At 38.9% G+C, this 18902-nt stretch overlaps 2 protein-coding genes across 3 annotated transcripts; both read left to right on the top strand.

Annotated features, from left to right (window-relative positions):
- Positions 1-3086: 3086 nt before the first annotated feature.
- On the top strand, positions 3087-7529 carry LOC127428905 (neuronal PAS domain-containing protein 4B-like). Of its 2 annotated transcripts, none has more exons than XM_051677577.1 (8): positions 3087-3261; positions 3716-3867; positions 4170-4272; positions 4403-4694; positions 4799-4908; positions 5009-5144; positions 5254-6812; positions 6916-7529. In XM_051677577.1, exons 1-8 carry the CDS (start codon positions 3087-3089, stop codon positions 6939-6941), a joined length of 2553 nt encoding a protein of 850 aa, XP_051533537.1. In that variant the 3' UTR covers positions 6942-7529. The 2 variants fall into 2 exon arrangements, with proteins under 2 accessions (XP_051533537.1, XP_051533536.1); XM_051677576.1 differs by having other exon boundaries at positions 3713-3867.
- Positions 7530-10711: 3182 nt separating this feature from the next.
- mrps12 (mitochondrial ribosomal protein S12) lies at positions 10712-13229 on the top strand. The gene is made up of 3 exons (XM_051676885.1): positions 10712-10875; positions 10998-11068; positions 12507-13229. The coding sequence occupies exons 2-3, from the start codon at positions 11020-11022 to the stop codon at positions 12887-12889; spliced, it is 432 nt and encodes a 143-aa protein (XP_051532845.1). The 5' UTR covers positions 10712-10875; positions 10998-11019; the 3' UTR covers positions 12890-13229.
- The last annotated feature ends 5673 nt before the right edge of the window (positions 13230-18902 follow it).

Below are 18902 nucleotides of genomic sequence, written 5' to 3'. Positions count from 1 at the left end.
TACACAAAACCGATGTATAAGAAAACTCTTTTCTGTTTTATTTTGTGGCTAACGTGTACTAGAAAAGAAAAAGACTGAATTTCAGTTGGACTGACATTCACATTAATCTGATGATCTCCAAAGTAACAGAGGAAATGCCAAATGATATAATTCTTAAAATTTCTATCAACCCCACTTGAACTCCACTTGAAATGTATCTCATAAATATATACAGAGTGACTATTTGCACCAAGGTCTCCTCTCTTAAAATTTTCTTTAATAATACTTATAATAGTACATAAAAATGAATGCAAAGGTAGTTTTACTATAGTAATATTGTAGTGACCATGTTTTTGAAAGAAAAAATATGTAAACGCTTTGGAATTAGCTGGTTTTAATTTGTCATAAAATGTGATCTCATCTTCATTAAAGTCACAGGTATAGACAAAAACAATGTGCTTAAGCTAACAACACACAAACAATTTTAATATTTCATGTCTTTATTGAACACATCCCATTAAACATTCACAGTGCTGTGGAAAAAAATTTCGTGAACCCTTGGATTTGTCGATCCTCCTTTAGAAGCAATAACCTCCACCAAGCATTTCCGGCAGCTGCGGATTAGACCTGCACAACGTTCAGAAGGAATTTTGGACCATTCTTCCTTACAGAACTGCTTCAGCTCAGCCATATTCTTAGGATGCCTGCTGTGAATGTCTCTCTCAAGGTCATTCCACAGCATATCTATTGGGTTCTGACTGGGACACACAAAAATGTGGATTTTCCTTTTTTGAAGCCATTCTGTAGTGGATTTATGTTGATGTTTAGTGTCATTGTCCTGCTGCATCATCCAACTTCAACAGAGCTTCAGCTGGGGCACAGCCCCGTGGACATAATCCTGTAGGATATCTTGATAAACTTGGGAATTCATGTTTCCCTCAATGATGGCAATTGGTCCCGAAACAGTAAAGCAAGAATGATGTTTTCATGTTGGTATGTGGTGCCCTTTTTACCCTATACGTACGTTGTGTGTTCTTCCAAAACAATTCAACCATAGTTTAATCAGTTCACAAAACATTTTCCCAGTAGCGTTGTGGAGTGTCAAGGTGGTCTTTGGCAAACTTCAGGTGCGCAGCAATGTTTTTGTTAGAGAGGCTTCCGTCGTGGTGTCCTGCCTTGGACACCATGCCTGTTTAATGTTTTCTGTATAGTAGACTCATGAAAAGAGATGTTAACCAGTTCCAATGATTCCTTCAAGTCTTTAGCTATCACTTAAGAGTTATTTTTTTTTACATCACTGAGCATTCTGCGGTGTGCCCTTTGAGTCATCTTGGCTGGATGGCCAATTCTAGGGAGAGTAGCCACAGTTCTAATTCATCTCCATTTATAGACAATTTGTCTAAGTGGACAGATGAACATCTAAGCTCTTCGAGATAACTTTGTAACCCTTTCCAGCTTTATGCAAAGCAACAATTTTTGATCGTAGGTCTTCTGAGATCTCTTTTTTGCGAGGCATCAGATGCTTCTGGTGAACAGCAAACTCAAAATGTTAAAGTGCTTTTCATAAGTTAAAGTAGCTCTAACCCAATCTCGTTTCATTAATTGGATGTCAGGTTTGCCAACATCTGACTCTAATTAGCTTTTGTTGACGTCATTAGCCTTGTGGTCACATACTTTTTTCCAACCTACACTGTGAATATTTGAATGATGTATTCAATACAAAAACAATACAATAATTTGTGTGTATTAGTTAAAACAGATTGTGTTTGTTCATTATTTTAACTTAGATTTTAAGACAATTTTATACATATAAATATGCATTTTATTAAAATGTATTCAATTGCCTTATTATTTATAAAATAATGTCTTATATTCATTAGCCCATCACACACAGTTCATTATTATCGTGATCCGTCATTTAATTTTAGTTTGCTGTAAAACTGATGCAGTAAACAAATTGTAATGGTCTGCTAGTGGTAACCAAAGGCGCATATCTTCTGCGATTTGCTAATGAGTTTGAATGCTCTTGGTACGTGTGGGGAGAAGCCGTGGGTTAAAACAATTGTTTTCTTAATCGTGTTATTGTTTGTATTCTATTTTTATTACATGGTTGGCAAGTGGACTGGGTAGATGTAATGTCGTGAGTTATCTGCCTCCTACTAGTAATGTAGATGCAACTGTTGTGTAATAACTTCATCAATTTACAGTTCGTTGCTGTAATAGAAATGTGATTGCCAAGATAAGTCCTCACGGTTTAAAACATCACATAAGAAGGAGCTGTGCGAAATCACATGTCTAAATAACAGTGAAGAAAATAACAAAGTAGCAAAAATGTGTGTTTCAGCAGCTCCAGACGCACCTACTCTAAGCGCAACAGGATGGACAGTTAGAGGCCGTTCACACCAAACATGTTTCATGCGCCCGACCTCGCTGTTTTTCAATTGCTTTTGAAACATGCGTTAGACTGACGTTTTTTCAGCGTCTCGTGGAAACGTGCCGCGTCAAGTTATAATAACTTCAACTGTAAACGCGTCTCGAGACACCTGCTTTCTGTTCCATTCGTTGCGCTGCGTCTTTCGGTCTGAACGGCCCCTAAGGACCACTGCCTCCGTTTAATTTTGTCCAAATCTGGCTCCACGCGTTGAAAGGGATCCCATTTTTATCCTACGTCATAATCATAGAACGACAGCAGCAATATGCATATATACTTGGACTCAAATCCATTTATGCACGCCCCCTCCCATCATTTGTTCAGGCTCACTCTCTATATAAAGGAGTCTGCATGCAATGTTTTCATCAGAATCTTCATACGAAACCAAGCAAGAGAGAGAGAGAGAGAGAGAGAGAGAGAGCGAGAGAGAGTTGGCCAATACTTCAACATAACACCAACAGTAAAACTTAAGAGACGATTGAGAATATATGGACAAAGGAAAATGATTATCTCAATTCATAAGTAGTTCTACTTTTTCAAAGATATTATTCAAAACTGTCAGAAGAAGTAGCCCCAAAGATGGCTGAGTAGCTATACAGGCAGGCAGTCGACCAAAAGGGAATTTCGCCCCGAATCTTTGTCCATTCCAACGGTTCTTGGAGCCACCTGCGAGAAAATGTACCGGTCCACCAAAGGAGCATCGAAGGCTCGCAGAGATCAAATCAACGCAGAGATTCGCAACTTGAAGGATCTTCTCCCCATCTCCGATGCTGACAAAGCTCGGCTCTCGTATCTTCACATCATGTCCCTTGCCTGCATTTACACAAGAAAGTCCGTCTTTTTCTCTCAAGGTAGGGTTAACTTATTTTTAAAAAACTTTTAAAAGATAATGTTGTGACTGAAGTTGTTGTGATAAAGGATGTTCCAGCTTAAATACGATAGGACATATCTGAGCCTGAATCTGAATCTCTGCCCCTGTCCAGAGTTCTGAAAAGTAGCTGACTTTCTGTCTATGGTGCTGATGTTGAGCTGTATTAGGCTAGTCTCTCACTGCTGGAGATAAAGATAAAACTTTACATTGGAATTTTTTTCTTTTATTTATTTATTTATTTATTTTTGAATATAGCCTAAGATATTGCACTTTAATTTTAGGCTTTTTTTGTAAGGCACTGTTTATTTGTTTTTTCTATTTTCTGTATTGCTGCTTTGGAACAATATGTATTTCAAAAAGCGCTATACACATAGGTTTAACTGAACTGAATTTAAGAATTATTTAATTAATCGTTGTTTTATTTTTATCAGTAGCGGCACGTCATGATGTGAGCGCGAGCCCCCTGTCTTTGCCGGAACTCTCGGAGCTCGTGCACACGTTACCGGGATATCTGCTCTTGCTGACTAGTGAAGGAAAACTCCTGTATCTTTCGGACAACGTCGCAGAGCACCTCGGCCATTCCATGGTTAGAAACGTATAAAATGTAAAATATAAACATATTTAATTATAGGCCTTATTCAGAGTAGCGCCATATAAAAACATTGGCGGGAATGAAAACGAGGCAATGAGGGACTGACTAACAGTCTCTTGAGGGTTTCTGTTGTTTAAAGCCTGGTTGATCCTTCAGCTGACGAAATATTGACGAATACAGTGTGTGCCATTAAAGAGAGTGTAACTCTATCCCTCACAGCCTTGTTTTTATTCCCGTCAAAAATGAAATATGGTCTATAGGTCCATGTTGATCATAATTATTCTCCGTTCATTCAGGTGGATCTGGTCGCTCAGAGTGATAACGTGTACGACATTATAGACCCAGCCGACCACTTTATCATGAGAGGCAATCTTGTGCCAGTCACCACAACTGATACAGGTAATTTACACTGCTGCTTTGCTGGCCTATTTTTAAACATAACATTTAATACAAACTGAGGTTTCATAATGGGCCAAACTGTTCCTATGTATACAATATAAAAAGATCTGGTTATCATTCTTTGTTCCAGACCGCCTCTTTCGTTGCCGATTCAGCACTTCAAAGTTTGTGAGGAGGCAGGGATCAGGGAACAAACTGACACTGGTACGAGCGCGCTGCCTGCCACCTCCCTTCCACGCTTCCTCCTACTGGACCTCCAACCCAGTGTGGGTGTGTTTTTGCTACCCCCTGGAGTCCCATGTCCCACACCTTTCTTCAGCCAGTAACCCTCTTCCCACCCCACCTGCTGAGCAATCGTTCCTCCTGGCCTGTTTCCAGTCACAGCACAGCAGAGACATGAGAATCCATGCAGCTCAGGACAGGTATGAAGTCCAGTAAAAGTGTCTTTTGTCTCCCTGCCAGTGTTGTGATGAGTATGTACTTAAGAGCAAGGGAATAATCACCTTGTCTTTTCTCTCTCTGGCAGTATAAGCATGTACCTTGGTTATGGCATAGAGACTCTGCGCTCCCGCTCGTGGTACAGTCTGATTCATCCTCGCGATCTCTCCCATGCATCTGCACAGCACTGCGCCTTATGTGAGTACATAGATTTAGATGATTCAGATTTAGAGATTCAGATTCACATGTTGAGTGTGTATTATGTGGTATATTAATTGGTCAATGTGTCGAATCTCAGTGCATGAGGGTGGTGAGAGGCAGGTGGAGATGGTGGTCCAGGTAGAGGCAGCTGACCACTCATGGGTCTGGCTTTACATTGTTCTTCATCTGGAGACTGGAGAATATCCCATCAACAGCCACAACTACGTCATTAGGTACAAAGACTCCCTGCATTTTAGCTTTTAATATTCTGTAAAACAAAATTGTTGTTATAGTACTTTGAAAAATCCAAACATTCTATCCTTCTCTCTACCCATCCCTCAGTGAGTCTGAAGCTTGGTCGGTGCGTCAGCAGTTGTACTCAGAGCAGAACCAGCTGGCTCTCCTGTACCAGGAGGCATCCCAGTGCTCTGACCCTCTGTCCAGCCCAGACCAGGTCTTCACGCCCAGCAGCAGTGGCCTGTCCTCTCAGTCCTTCGACTTCAGCTTCACCACGTCTGGCCGGAGCTCCTCTGAGGAGCTCACTAGTGCCTCTGGGCCATCCAGCATGGCACTTGGCCCTGACCCCCTTCAGGGATTTTCTCAGGATGGAGAGAGCCACCTGCAACTGCATGGCAGTCATCAGATGTGGCTTGAAGAAACCAGAGAGCAGCCAAATAGATCATCCATGCCTGTTTCTCCTGAACATCTGACCAACATGAACAATATCCCATCTATTTCTTCAGTTCCCCAAACCCATGCTGTGCCTCCACCCCTTCCTCCATTCAAATCTCCTAAGCGCCAGAGCTCAGAGGAGTATATCTGTACACCCCCCTACACGCCTAGACTAGGAGGGGGAAGTTTCATGTTTGGTGACGAGCCCTTTAAATCAGACCATAGCAAAGTAGGTATTGGCGCTGCAGGTCAAATGAGGCCGTCTATGACCTCAACAAATCACCCAGCGTCCATGTCTGCTGGTGTTGGGTCAACAGTGCCAGTTCAACACTGCCGCAAACGTCTTTACGAGACATTGCCTCCTACTCCCGATAGCCCAGGGAGTGATGAATGTATTATCATGGCATTGCCAGAGATCAGGGGACCTCTGTATGTAGATGTCCCTCATTTCCCATTCCATGGTCCTCTGGAAGGCCTTTTAACCCCAGAGGCCTCACCCACTAAACAACCCCGTTTTAGTTTATTCCCTCAGGTAAAAGACAATGAGAGAGAGAGAATGGAGATCTCTCTCCTGGCTCAGTATATAAGCACTTTAGCTGAAGGTTTCTGTCACGACCACCCACAAGGCAAATCAGCTCCCCCTAATCACGAATTCACACACAATCCCACTGCTTGTTTTGAGGGGCCAAACTGCTCTTTGTCTCACATTGATGTCTCTATGTTTGAGGAGAAGGCAGTAGATGGTGTCCCTCTTCCAAATCTGTCATCCACCTCCCCCATACCTCCCTCTTCATCCTCACTCTCCTACACTCAGTGTTCCCCTCCTGCCCTAATAAGCTGCAGCTCTCCTGTCCACACACAGGAGGTCAGTCTGATTGGTGTACACCACCTCTGTAGCGTCCAATCGACATACTGTAATTGCAGGGCAGAGGGTGGGTTGCAGGAAGCAGAGCGAACAGATGAGGGAAAGGCTTTCACAGAGAGTGTGATGGACACGGAGATGATGTCTCCAGTGATGTCCTTCACTGTCCCAGCCTCCCCAGGGTCCGCCTCAGCTCCAGGCCTTCCTGCCCTCACCCCTGCTCTGCCTTGTGCCCAGTCCCTCCTAGAGGAACTGGTCACCATGGAACCTGTGTTTGGGGCAGCTGCCCCAATGTCACCTGCCATGAGGCAACAAGCTGAGTTGTATCAACTCCCTCATCAAGACGGACATCAGATCTTCTACCAAGGTATGAAATTATAAAGATTTTTAGATTTTGTCAGTATAAAATTTCCATATTTGAGAGTTTTCATGTCTAAACTTGGCTCTTTCTGTGTCTCTTTTTCTTACAGATGGAACCAGTGATCACATGTTTTAACATAAGTCTGTGACTTAATTGATGAAGTATGGCATATTGTCATCTTTTACTATTTTTCTGAGATAATGTTGTCGAGTTAAACTGAATAAAGAGAGAAAAATTTATTTATGTTTATAATTCAAAATCATGAATCACATGAACATGCATCCTATTCACATTGGACTGTCACTTAGGGGAAAAATACTTAAGGCAATTTTACAAAGTGCCACTTTGTATTCACTTATAGTGAAGACTGTGTATTACAGAAAGTTGAATGTATATGTTGAATACTACTGAATAACAACTGTATCTCTGAAGCCATAGTAGAGTTCTACGGTTAAGTAGAGGATTAATTCTACTCTGCTTTTCATCAAGCTTTGTTCACAAGAACAGTATTGGTGTCAGTGCATGAAATGCTTACAGTCCATAATAAATTATATTCCTTTGTTTTATACATTAAGAAAACATGAGTTGGAGATCCAGAAGTTATGTTATGTAGGATATACCTATTCAATGTACCATATTTTCTTGTTTCCACAAAGAATGTCCTTGAATTTCATGCTCTCTTGTTTTCCAAATATGTATATGAGAGTCAATTAAATGCATCAAAGCGAAGTGCATCAGTGTCTCTTTATTGTTGCTGCCCCCTCTATTGTGCCCTGCCCTCCCTCCCTTTCATTCAATGCCTTTTTAGAATGTCTCCATGGTTTCCTAGGACTGAATGACGCAGATGATGAGGTGCTATCTATTTTTCCTGACGTACCCTCTTGACTCAGATGCACAGTGGAGACAATCAGCCTCCTACTCACACAGACACTTACATACACATATGTTCGTTGAATGCATACTGTACAGCGAATAGTCAGCCCACACTTTCCCATTATACCTGGAAGCTAAAGGTGCATGATAATACCCTATATGGCCTTTCCTGTATGCCTAGCGCTCTCAATCTCTGTTTCCAGTTTTGTACTGTTGCTGGGGGAAATAAAGATCTTGCTTTTGCAATCTCCACCTCCAAAGCCCCTAAAACACTGTTTGCTTGTCAATTGTCAATCCGGTTATGCGTTTTTTCATTGAGTCTGATGTCCGGTGCTTTGTTGACCCTCCCACACAGAACCACTGGCCATCTTACCACCCCATGTCCAGAAATATCTCTGGTCCCTCCACAACTCTCTTTAAATGAAACTCGCTCTCAGTCTTCTCTTCCTGTCCTTGTGAGATTGATGAAGAGGAATAAAAATAGACCGAACTGAAAAGAGGAGGAAGAAGAGGGAATGGGGAGTGTTTTGAAGGACTTCAGGTGCTTATTCATCCTGCTTTCCTCCCACTCCTCCAATCAGTCTGTTGAATTTCCTTTCATCCTCCCTCTTTCACACATCTGTGCTTTCTCATTCATACCGTCCCATTCATTAGTACCCTCTCTCCTTATGACTCACTCATACCTCTTTAACTCATCTCTCCCTTCTCTGCTCTTCAGCGTCCTCCAGATACGTCCACACAAACAGCCCATGCCCACTTAAATCATAATGAAAATGCCAAAATGCACACTCTCATCTTTCTGCAAAGTTTGATGAAAATAACTATCTGCATTGTCTGTACTATTCAAAGATGAACATATTAAATAGCTGATTTCATGATGTAACATCAAACTAACAATTTTCTTAACAATTAAATTAAATGGTACAAATGTTGCATGTAAACAGATGAAGTGTCATTGCACAGTCAAGAGACTGCTCAATGCTGACGTTCAGTGGTCATCAAAGGGAATAACACAGAATGCTTCAAATACATCCCTGTTGCACTTCTCAGCTAGTTTTGTCTCAAAAATAGACAAATAACTTTTTTTTTAAACTTATCTCTCTTCCATTTTGTAGTTCATTTATGTAAACGCTAAGCTATGTTTATTAAAAAAAACAACAACTTTAGTTTATATGAAGAATGAAAGATTTAAGAATCAGTATTCTTTAATACCAACCAAGCTGGTGGTCATTGTGTCAGGGTTTGCAATAAAATAACTTAAGATTAGCTTTTTTTGGAGTGGTCCTCCAAAAAGGAGGCCAAATAAAAAAGTTAAATAAAAAATAAAATAAAATAAAATAATATTAAAGTGATATTTAAGACTATTCCAAACTGTGCTCTGTGGCTGGTTGAGCACCAACTGGTGTCCCTGCCCACCCCAGTCCCCAGTACTTGCCTGACCAACACATACATTGCAGCAAAAAAATAAATAAAAAATTAAAATAAAAACCCAATAGAATAGCACATTATAATTGCCAATATTAATGCAATAATTGTTGTGTAAACGGTATTTGCTGGGAGAAGAGTTTCTCAAGGGATGAAGAGGCGCAAACCACAAAAGTGGGCCTATATTTGGGCTACCTTGAAAGAATTAGTCCTGCTGTAAATATACATAATGGGAATTAGATGATCTTTATATATTGTTTATATGCAAAATGTTAGGGACAGTCAGCTGAACACATACCTGCGCTAAAAAAGCTAATGGTTTTTATAATAATAGTTGAAGTTCTTTTTAACTTGGCACGGCATCTAAAAAAACAACACTCCTGCATGAAACGCAGTGGTCAAAGACGTCTGTCTATCGCGTGTTCTCATAGAAGAGCAATAGAAAAAGAGCGACGATTTGGTGCAAACTGCTTTCAGTCACCATTCACTTTCATTGTAAGAAGAAGAAACAACAACATGAGGGTGAGTAAATGATGACAGAATTTACGTTTTGGTGTGAACTATCCCTTTAATTGATTTAATGGATTAAAATGATAGTTCACCCCAAAATAAAAATTCTGTCATCATTTACATTTACCCTCATGCCATCACAGATGTGTAGGCTATGACTTTCTTCTGCTGAACACAAACGAAGATAAAAAAAATAAAAATAAAATCTCAGCTCTATAGGTCTATACAATGCAAGTATATGGTTGCCAGAACTTTGATGCTCCAAAAATAATATAATGACAGCATAAGTAATCCACATGACTCCTGTGATTAAATCCATATCTTTAGAAGCGATATGATAGGTGTGGGTGAGAAACAGATAAATATTTAAGTCCTTTTTTACTATAAATCTCCACTTTCTTCTCCTTTTGTTTATGGTGATTTGCATTCTTTGTGCATATTGCCACCTAGCTACTGGGCAGGGAGGATAATTTCTTGTAAAAAAGGACTTAAATATTGATCTGTTTCTCACCCAGACTTATTTATATCTCTTCTGAAGACATGGATTTAACCAGTGGCGTTTTATAGATTACTTTTATGCTGCCTTTATGTGCTTTTTGGAGCTTCAAAGTTCTGACCACTATTCACTTGCATTATATGAACCTACAGAGCTGAAATATACTTCTGAAAATCTTCGTTTGTGTTTTGCAGAAGAAAGAAAGGCATACACATCTGGGATGACATGAGGGTGAGTAAATGAGAGAATTTTCATTTTTGGGTGAAACTAACATTTAAATGTGAATGTCCATCCGCTAGATGGCAGTATTAAGCTGTATAGACTATTTAGAGGTCTGTTATTGATAAAGTTTCTTCCCATTAAGTGTACCAAGTATGAACAGCAAAGAATAGAACAGAATTCATTTTATGCAATATCTTAAATATCAGATTAGAAACTGACAGAATAATAACAGAAATACTAAGATTCTTGAGAAACAATGGTCTGAAACATAGCATAAAGGAAATATTTTTTCCATCTTCGTCACACTCCAGTACAGTAGGTGGCGGTGTGCACCTTTTTAAGTTGGTTTGCATCCTGCCAGAAAATGCATAGAAGAAGAACAATATTTCTTCCGGGGTAAACCTGCTTGTAACATGGTGGCGAACATGGCAGTATAGTGACAGTAAAGGTTGAAAAATTGTCCTTCGTCCTCTTTTCTCCTTCTACTGCAAAACTTTGGAAAAGGCAACATTTCAGAAACCTTTTTGAGCAACGTCAATGCAGGTACAATGAGAATAATTATTTTGCACTGACAAAGTAGATTTACATATGTCCCACAGTTATATTGAACACATGCACATCTGAATTGTGAAGTGATTAATTTTTCTTTTATTTGCTCCACACAGTTGTCTAAAAAGAGTAATTAAGATGGCTTTTCTGGGAAATATGAGACCAATGCTCTCGTCGGTTCTGCAGGGTGAGTCTTACAAACATGTCAATATTATCACTCTTAAGATTTAAATACATTTTTAATTTAATTTCAGTTAATTACAGTTTATTTGTATGTCCCAAAGCAGCTTTACAGGGAAAAAATAAAATGAAAATAAAAGCCACAACAGTGACAATGAAAAATATGCCTTAATGGGGACATATTATGCCTCTTTTTACACGATGTAATATAAGTCTCAGGTGTCCCCAGAATGAGGCTGTCAAGTTTCAGCTCAAAATACCTCACAGATCGTTTATTCTACCATGTCTTTATATTCCTGTTTTGTAGCTCTGTTCCAAACACATTGCCATAAAAAAAATAATAATACGAATCCACTGGGTCTTCAGTGGCTCAGATGCCGGGAGTACATGAAGACTCTTGTGTTCGCTTTTGCAGTCAACAACAGAACATTTGGTGTGTTTACCTTGTAGCTGGGACATTTTTTTTATTTATTCATTTTTTATTGAACAAACTAAATATACATTTATAATGGCATTCATAAGTGTATAAAAAAAAAAAAAAAAGGAACAGTAAAGCAAGGCACACAAATAAATTGAAAAAATAAATACATTATAATGTACAAAGAGGGGTCTTTTCATTCATCTTCCAGTAAACCAAAGTCTCTTATCATCCTAACAAGTTTGCAGGTCTGTTTACTCTTCATACATTTAGTGATGGAAAATAGCTACAAACAAAATCACTTCTAAATACAGAGAAATAAGGTTTTGTCTTCATACACTTACATTTATGGATAAAGAATTTACCCAGAATCAACATTACGTTAATGAAAAATTCAACTTTTTTTGTCATCCAACAACATTCTGAATACAACATGGTTTCTCGAAAAAGTAGGCAGTGACTGGACCTTTGTTTCCAACCAATAAGACATGTCTTCCCAGAAAATATTTGAGTGCATACAATAAAAGAAAAGATGATCAGTTGTCTCTGTCAATTTGACAAAAAATACAAATGTTGTGGTCAAAGTTAAATCGAAGTCTTAAAAATTCACTTGAAAGATATATACCATTAAATATTTTAAAATGAGTTTCCTTTTCATTAGTAGCCACTGGGAAACTAATATACTGGATTCACACTGTACAGACACTGTTTTTTATTGATGAGGAAAGGAAAGAAACAAGGGGATGGTCTTTTACCATATTTTGTAATTGTCTACACACTGGGGACACATAATTATGTTCAAAAAAATTGAAATCAAATCACTTTACTGAAATGAACCTGGAATATTCCTTTAAGCAAACATGTATACATAAATACATCTAAGCAGAAATGTTAATATTAACAGATGTAATTCAGCCATATAGTATTAATGATAGTTTTGACTAATTTGTTGATTTATTATTTATGACATTAAATAACAGACTGAATGAAATAAAATTATGCCAATCTCCATTGTTTTTCATTGCAGCATCTAATTCATTACCCTTCTGGTCTGGACCTGTATTCACTAGGACTATGGCCACACTCAATCAGATGCACCGTAAAGGTAAACCTTCCCCACCACCTCCAAAGATCAGTGCCACTTTTGGGCGGCCACAGCTCAAAGCTGTAATTCTGAAGACCATGATAAGGAAACCCAAGAAGCCAAACTCTGCAAACCGCAAATGTGCACGTGTACGTCTCTCCAATGGCAAAGAAGCTGTTGTGTTCATCCCAGGGGAAGGACACAACCTCCAGGAGCACAATGTGGTGCTAGTGCAAGGTGGAAGGACACAGGACTTACCAGGAGTCAAGCTTACTGTAGTGAGGGGCAAATATGATTGTGCACATGTTGTAAAGAAGAAACAGTAATTCCTATGATCAGAACAGTGTTTGCTGCAGACTTGCCTAGTTCAATTCAAAATGAAAACTCATCAATTCTTGCATGTTTTGTCCACATAACACAGTTATGACTATAATAACTGGGATATCAACATAGTACAAATAATCTAAAAAAGTAACTGTGGAAATGTGCTGAAATGTCAGTCCTACATTGTCTTGACAGAGATTGTCTACAAGTAGTACTTTTGGTTCTGATTTTTAAGAACTTGTTCTGCATAGTGTAATATTATACCTTCAAGACTCTGTCAAAAATAAATTAAACTGCTGGTGTTCTCAGTTACTATTTCCTGACATAAAATGATGTTAGTCATTTTCCTTTTTTGTAATATTATTCTTTGTTTTCATTTATTTGATGTTTGCATGCTCTTATTCATTGTCATGGACGGTGCAAACAAAGTGATGTGGAGAACAGCAAGTGGAGCAGCTGTAGATGAAGTCGTAAACATTTATACCCTTGGAGTCTACCACCTGTTGCCATTGCACAATACAGACTATTTCCAGAATGTCTGGTTCTTTCTCTTGATTAAATTAAATTTTCTACATACTGGTAACCACTGCAGCGAGCCTTATAGTGTCTTAAAATACTGGTGTGGAGGTGAGAGAAAGGTTTGACTATAGTAGGCTTAATATTGTAGTAACCATGCTATTTGGCTAGAGTTTTAATGGAATTAACCATGGTGTTACTACAGTAATATGGTGTTGATATAGTAATAGTCCATATAGTCTGCTCACTCTCTCCTGCATGCAAGTCAGAGTAATAAATATATTGTAAAATGTGCCAACATTTTATTTTACAAACTACACTGGCAGCCAAAAGTTTGGAATAATGTACAGATTTTGCTCTTATGGAAAGAAATTGGTACTTTTATTTACCAAAGTGGCATTCAACTGATCACAATGTATAGTCAAGACATTAATAACGTTAAAAATGACTATTACAATTTGAATTTTTTAAACTACTTCAAAGAGTTCTCATCAAAAAATCCTCCACGTGCAGCAATGACAGCTTTGCAGATCCTTGGCATTCTATCTGTCAGTTTGTCCAGATACTCAGGTGACATTTCACCCCACGCTTCCTGTAGCACTTGCCATAGATGTGGCTGTCTTGTCGGGCACTTCTCATGCACCTTACAGTCTAGCTGATCCCACTAAAGCTCAATGGGATTAAGATCCATAACACTCTTTTCTATTTATCTGTTGTCCAGTGTCTGTGTTTCTTTGCTCTAACCTTTTCTTTTTGTTTATTTTTGTTTCAAAAGTGGCTTTTTCTTTGCAATTCTTCCCATAAGGCCTGCACCCCTGAGTCTTCTCTTTATTGTTGTACATGAAACTGGTGTTGAGCGGGTAGAATTCAATGAAGCTGTCAGCTGAGGACATGCGAGGCGTCTATTTCTCAAACTAGAGACTCTAATGTACTTACCCTCTTGTTTAGTTGTACATCTGGCCTTCCACATCTCTTTCTGTCCTTGTTAGAGCCAGTTGTCCTTTGTCTTTGAAGACTGTAATGTACACCTTTGTATGAAATCTTCAGTTTTTTGGCAATTTCAAGCATTGTATAGCCTTCATTCCTCAAAACAATGATTGACTGATGAGTTTCTAGAGAAAGCTGTTTCTTTTTTTGCCATTTTTGTCCTAATATTGACCTTAAGACGTGCCAGTCAATTGCATACTGTGGCAACTCAAAAACAAACACAAAGACAATGTTAAGCTTCATTTAATGAACCAAATAGCTTTCAACAGTGTTTGATATAATGGCAAGTGATTTTCTAGTACCAAATGAGCAATTTAGCATGATTACTCAAGGATAAGGTGTTGGAGTGATGGCTGCTGGAAATGGGGCCCATCTAGATTTGATCAAAAATTACTTTTTTCTGAGGCCTGGGTAGCTCAGCGAGTATTGATGCTGACTACCACCCCTGGAGTCGCGAGTTCGAATCCAGGGCATGCTGAGTGACTCCAGCCAGATCTCCTAAGCAACCAAAGTGGCCCGGTTGCTAGGGAGGGTAGAGTCACATGGGGTAACCTCCTCATGGTTGCTATAATGTGGTTCTTGCTCATGATAAAATGTGCTGCTTGACGGTCTCAGACACGGAGGCAACTGAGATTTGTCCTCCGCCACCCGGAATGAGGTGAGGCACTACACCACCATGAGGACTTAGAGCGCATTGGGAATTGGGCATTCCAAATTGGGGAGAAAAAAAAAGAAGACTTTTTTTTTTTTCTAAGAGTGATGGTGCTGTTTTTTTACATCAGTAATGTTCTGACTATACTTTGTGATCAGTTGAATGTCACTTTGGTGAATTAAAGTACCAATTTCCTTCCAAAACAGCAAAATCTGTACATTATTCCAAACTTTTGGCCACCAGTGTACATCGACAAAATCGAGAACTGCTTTTGGTGTGTCCTTGCGTGTTCAAAAAGCCAAATGCTCTGATAGATTCATGTACTGATGATAAAATACTGTTCTTTATGACCGCATAATGTAGAATCTTGCGTGCAGTAACTGATGAAGACTCCAAAGCCTGTTTAGGCTATGTAAAGGAACTTGCAGGTTAGTGTTAAGTCACTTCAGTTATAAAGACAGCTGTAGACATGGATCCTTTGCCTAATGGGAAGGGTAAGATCAACTTCTTAAGGCCATTTCACACTGCTCCAACAAACATTTTTTTTTATTTTTTTATAATTTGCCAATCATCAAATTCGTGGTTATGTATTTATATTTTACACAAATAATTAAACATAAAGAGAAAGTCAATTTAATGGAAAAGAATATAGGATGAATATGGGCAAAGTCGGACACTTTTGGAAATGTTACTTTTCCTGATACTTTTAATTATGATCAAAATGTCATATGACCTGATTTAATACCTTTATTTATAATGGGCTTAGTCTCCTACCTTAGTCAAAAGCCCAAAATTGAGAAATACTAAATGAACAAATCCCAGAATATTTTTTTATTTATTTTTTCAGCCAATACTGTAATAAAGTGAGACACTTCATTTATCCCCTTAATTGTTTCTTCTATCATTTTTTTTTTTTTCTCAAATAAGCTAGACAGGGGCATGTCCTTTATGTAGTTTATTTGCAACCTAGGCTTACAAAAAGATTAGGATATCCACTTGTTAAATCAACTTAAATGGACAAATTCAAGTTGCTAAAATTTGTATATAATTATATAATATCAGTTTATAGGCTCAGAAATGTATATAAAACCTTAGAAAGTATACACATCCACAATACAAAGGTGCAGGTACTAAAAAAAAAGAAGAAAAAACAAGTAATTTAGGCTACATTCATATGTATTGCATATTTATGCAACATAAAGATTAAAATTTGATCAAGAGAACACATTAAAATAATACATTTTCCTTTTATTGCTTGTAAATATATCGCTGACTATATATCATTGATCTTTGGGGTCATTTAACCCCATCCTCTTTTAAGGCAACCTGGAAAAATATACAGCTTTATATAATTTTTGTTTACCATTTCTGTTTACCATTTCTTGCTGAATCTCTCCCATAACTTTTTACAAACGTATCCCTTACCTTTATGTGCTAACGTTATCTTTTTCTCTGTTAGAGAGCTTATATGAGCTTTTGTTTCCCTTTCAGTTTTTCACGCCTCTGAAAGACTCTTTTTGACTAATTGTGAATGCTTTATATATTCAACATCTTTTCCTAATAGGAAGGATGATGTTCTGTATTTGTTTACATAACAATGTGTTAAACACAGTATACACATTTTTTTTTACAATCATGAATCAAAAGGTATCGATTTCAAATGCAATAAATGTAAATTTACAAACAGTCTTTAAATTGTGGACATTGTGTTTCAAGGGACTATTCTGAATTTGCATTTGCACACAGTATCAGTAGCACAACAGGAAAAGGTAAACACATTTCAATTGATGCAAAAATGTATGATGAGGGATGCCGTTTATCAGTAACTCAGCAGAGTGGGTTCGATGTCAGGGTACTGGAACATTTGGTAGCAACGTGTCGAGTTCCCGTGTGATTCTGTTGATGGGAAAGGGAGAGGTTTTAATAGGTAACAGGAGGACTGGACAATGGTATCAATGAATATTAGTATCACTGGGTCATTTCTGAATGTTTCTTGTTGAGGGTCTGTGGTGTTTTTACATGTTTATTTTAAATAAACATGTACAAATCTGTTTGTTTTGACTGATCCAGGTGATTCCAAGGCAACACCCTTAGCAATGGCTGATGATGTGCAACCTCCCCGAAGCCCCGATATTATACCAGCACATGACTGGTTTGAAACGGCAGTGGATACATCGCAATATTTGAGTTCCCTGGAGAGCACTGGGAGAGCTTGGCAGAGTTCACGAATCTGAGGATGTGGCATGGTTATTGATGCGACAGGCAGTGCTAGCTATCATGGACCGCCTTCAGTGTGCCATCTACTGCTTTGACCGTAGTCTAGCAGGTGTACTGGTCAATACACAGACCTTAGAACTTAGACTGATGGCCATTCATTTGGATATCACTAATAGGACTAGGGGCAATGAAAATACAATTGGGTCTCTGGAGGACGAGAGTGAGCCAAAAGAGGAAGAGAATTAAGATCTGCAGCAGCAGCCTTGAGGACAAACTCAAGGTCCATAACCTTGGAACAGACCAGCACATGAACTTGGAAGTTCATACAAAAAAAATACATTGCTTACACTGTGATCTCTAACTCACTGGTGGTCTGTACATACAAGATTATAGCTGTATTTGATCAAAGCTAACACTGGTGGTCTTTACTGCAGGTGACCTTACGTGTCAGAACTACACAGATTTTAAGTTCCATGTGATTTATTATTAGTAATATTAGTCTTCATTCTTTCAAAATAGGAAATCGTGTGTTTCGAAATATGATAGAAACTTTGGAAATGTTTATACCCTCATGATGTACTTAATTTTGTCTCATTTCAAGCATGTTATCACATCACAGAGCCACATTGATTCCTCAGGAGTTTTGGGTGATTTCCACTCTAACAGTATTCTTCCCCATGCTAATAGATAGGCTGAGGAAATGGCATTTTTTTCTCTGATTTGTCATTGAAACTCCATTTCCATCTACATTATTTCACTGATCAATTAGCATTATGCTTACTAAAAGTGGATAACAACCTTGAATTAAATAAGATACGATTAGATGGACATGCATCAATGGTCATATCCATGTTTACTAAATTGCAAATGTAACATTACAAATGGATTTGATTATTAAATCAACACTGTAAAAAAAATCTGTTAAATTTATGGTAAAAAAACTGGCAGCTGTGGTTGCCAGAAAGTGCACCCTCTGTGATGTCATGGCCCTGTCATCTTGCCAGGTTGAGTTTTTGTCTGACGAGGGCTGTGGCATCATCGTTCCCTGTCAGTTTTCATCAAAGCGTGTTCACGTTTTGCCCTTATGTGTTTCAGGTGCCACTGGCATGTTGAATCAGTGTTTCCATGGGAACCCTGATTGTTTCCATGGGAACGCTGATCTGTTGGTTGCCAGCCTGTTAAGGTGTGGTTACCTTCACGTTTGTCGCTGCCTTTGCCGGCGCTTATGCCCTGTTCCCGTGGAGAAGGATTCCTCGGTCTCTGCCCATGTCTCAGGGGAGGATCTCACTTGGGCTTGCTTGCTTTGTGTTTGAAAAAAAGAACTGTTTTGATGATTAATAAATCCTATTGAACTGTTTCCCTCTGCTCTTGGGTCCTGTCTTTCTCGCACCCTAACAGAATGATCGAATCGCACACGGACCCAGCGGAGGATTCATCTATTCGCTCCGCCCTCTCACAGTGAGAAGCCCTACTTGGACAACACCAAGATCAAATCTCTGCCACTAACCGTGCTTTGGAAGTGATGGCTTCGCAGCTTGCAGAACTCTCCGTGATGGTCCAGCAGCTCCGCCATACTCTCAATCCCAGTCCTGTGCAGGACACACACCCATGTTTTCCATGCCCCTTGGTGCCCAGAGGCACAC

Source organism: Myxocyprinus asiaticus, chromosome 38 (genome assembly GCF_019703515.2).
Source record: "Myxocyprinus asiaticus isolate MX2 ecotype Aquarium Trade chromosome 38, UBuf_Myxa_2, whole genome shotgun sequence".
In the NCBI taxonomy this organism is placed as follows: domain Eukaryota; kingdom Metazoa; phylum Chordata; class Actinopteri; order Cypriniformes; family Catostomidae; genus Myxocyprinus; species Myxocyprinus asiaticus.
This window is presented reverse-complemented; position numbering and strand designations above follow the sequence as displayed.

What these genes read in the sequence shown, in the direction of transcription:
- LOC127428905 (XM_051677576.1), top strand. Translation starts at nt 3,087, where the DNA reads ATGTACCGGTCCACCAAAGGAGCATCGAAGGCTCGCAGAGATCAAATC. An exon ending in AGTCACCACAACTGATACAG is followed by an intron (nt 4,273 to 4,402) that starts GTAATTTACACT and finishes TCTTTGTTCCAG; the next exon opens with ACCGCCTCTTTCGTTGCCGA. An exon ending in TGCACAGCACTGCGCCTTAT is followed by an intron (nt 4,909 to 5,008) that starts GTGAGTACATAG and finishes GTCGAATCTCAG; the next exon opens with TGCATGAGGGTGGTGAGAGG.
- mrps12 (XM_051676885.1), top strand. Translation starts at nt 11,020, where the DNA reads ATGGCTTTTCTGGGAAATATGAGACCAATGCTCTCGTCGGTTCTGCAG. An exon ending in GCTCTCGTCGGTTCTGCAGG is followed by an intron (nt 11,069 to 12,506) that starts GTGAGTCTTACA and finishes TTTTCATTGCAG; the next exon opens with CATCTAATTCATTACCCTTC.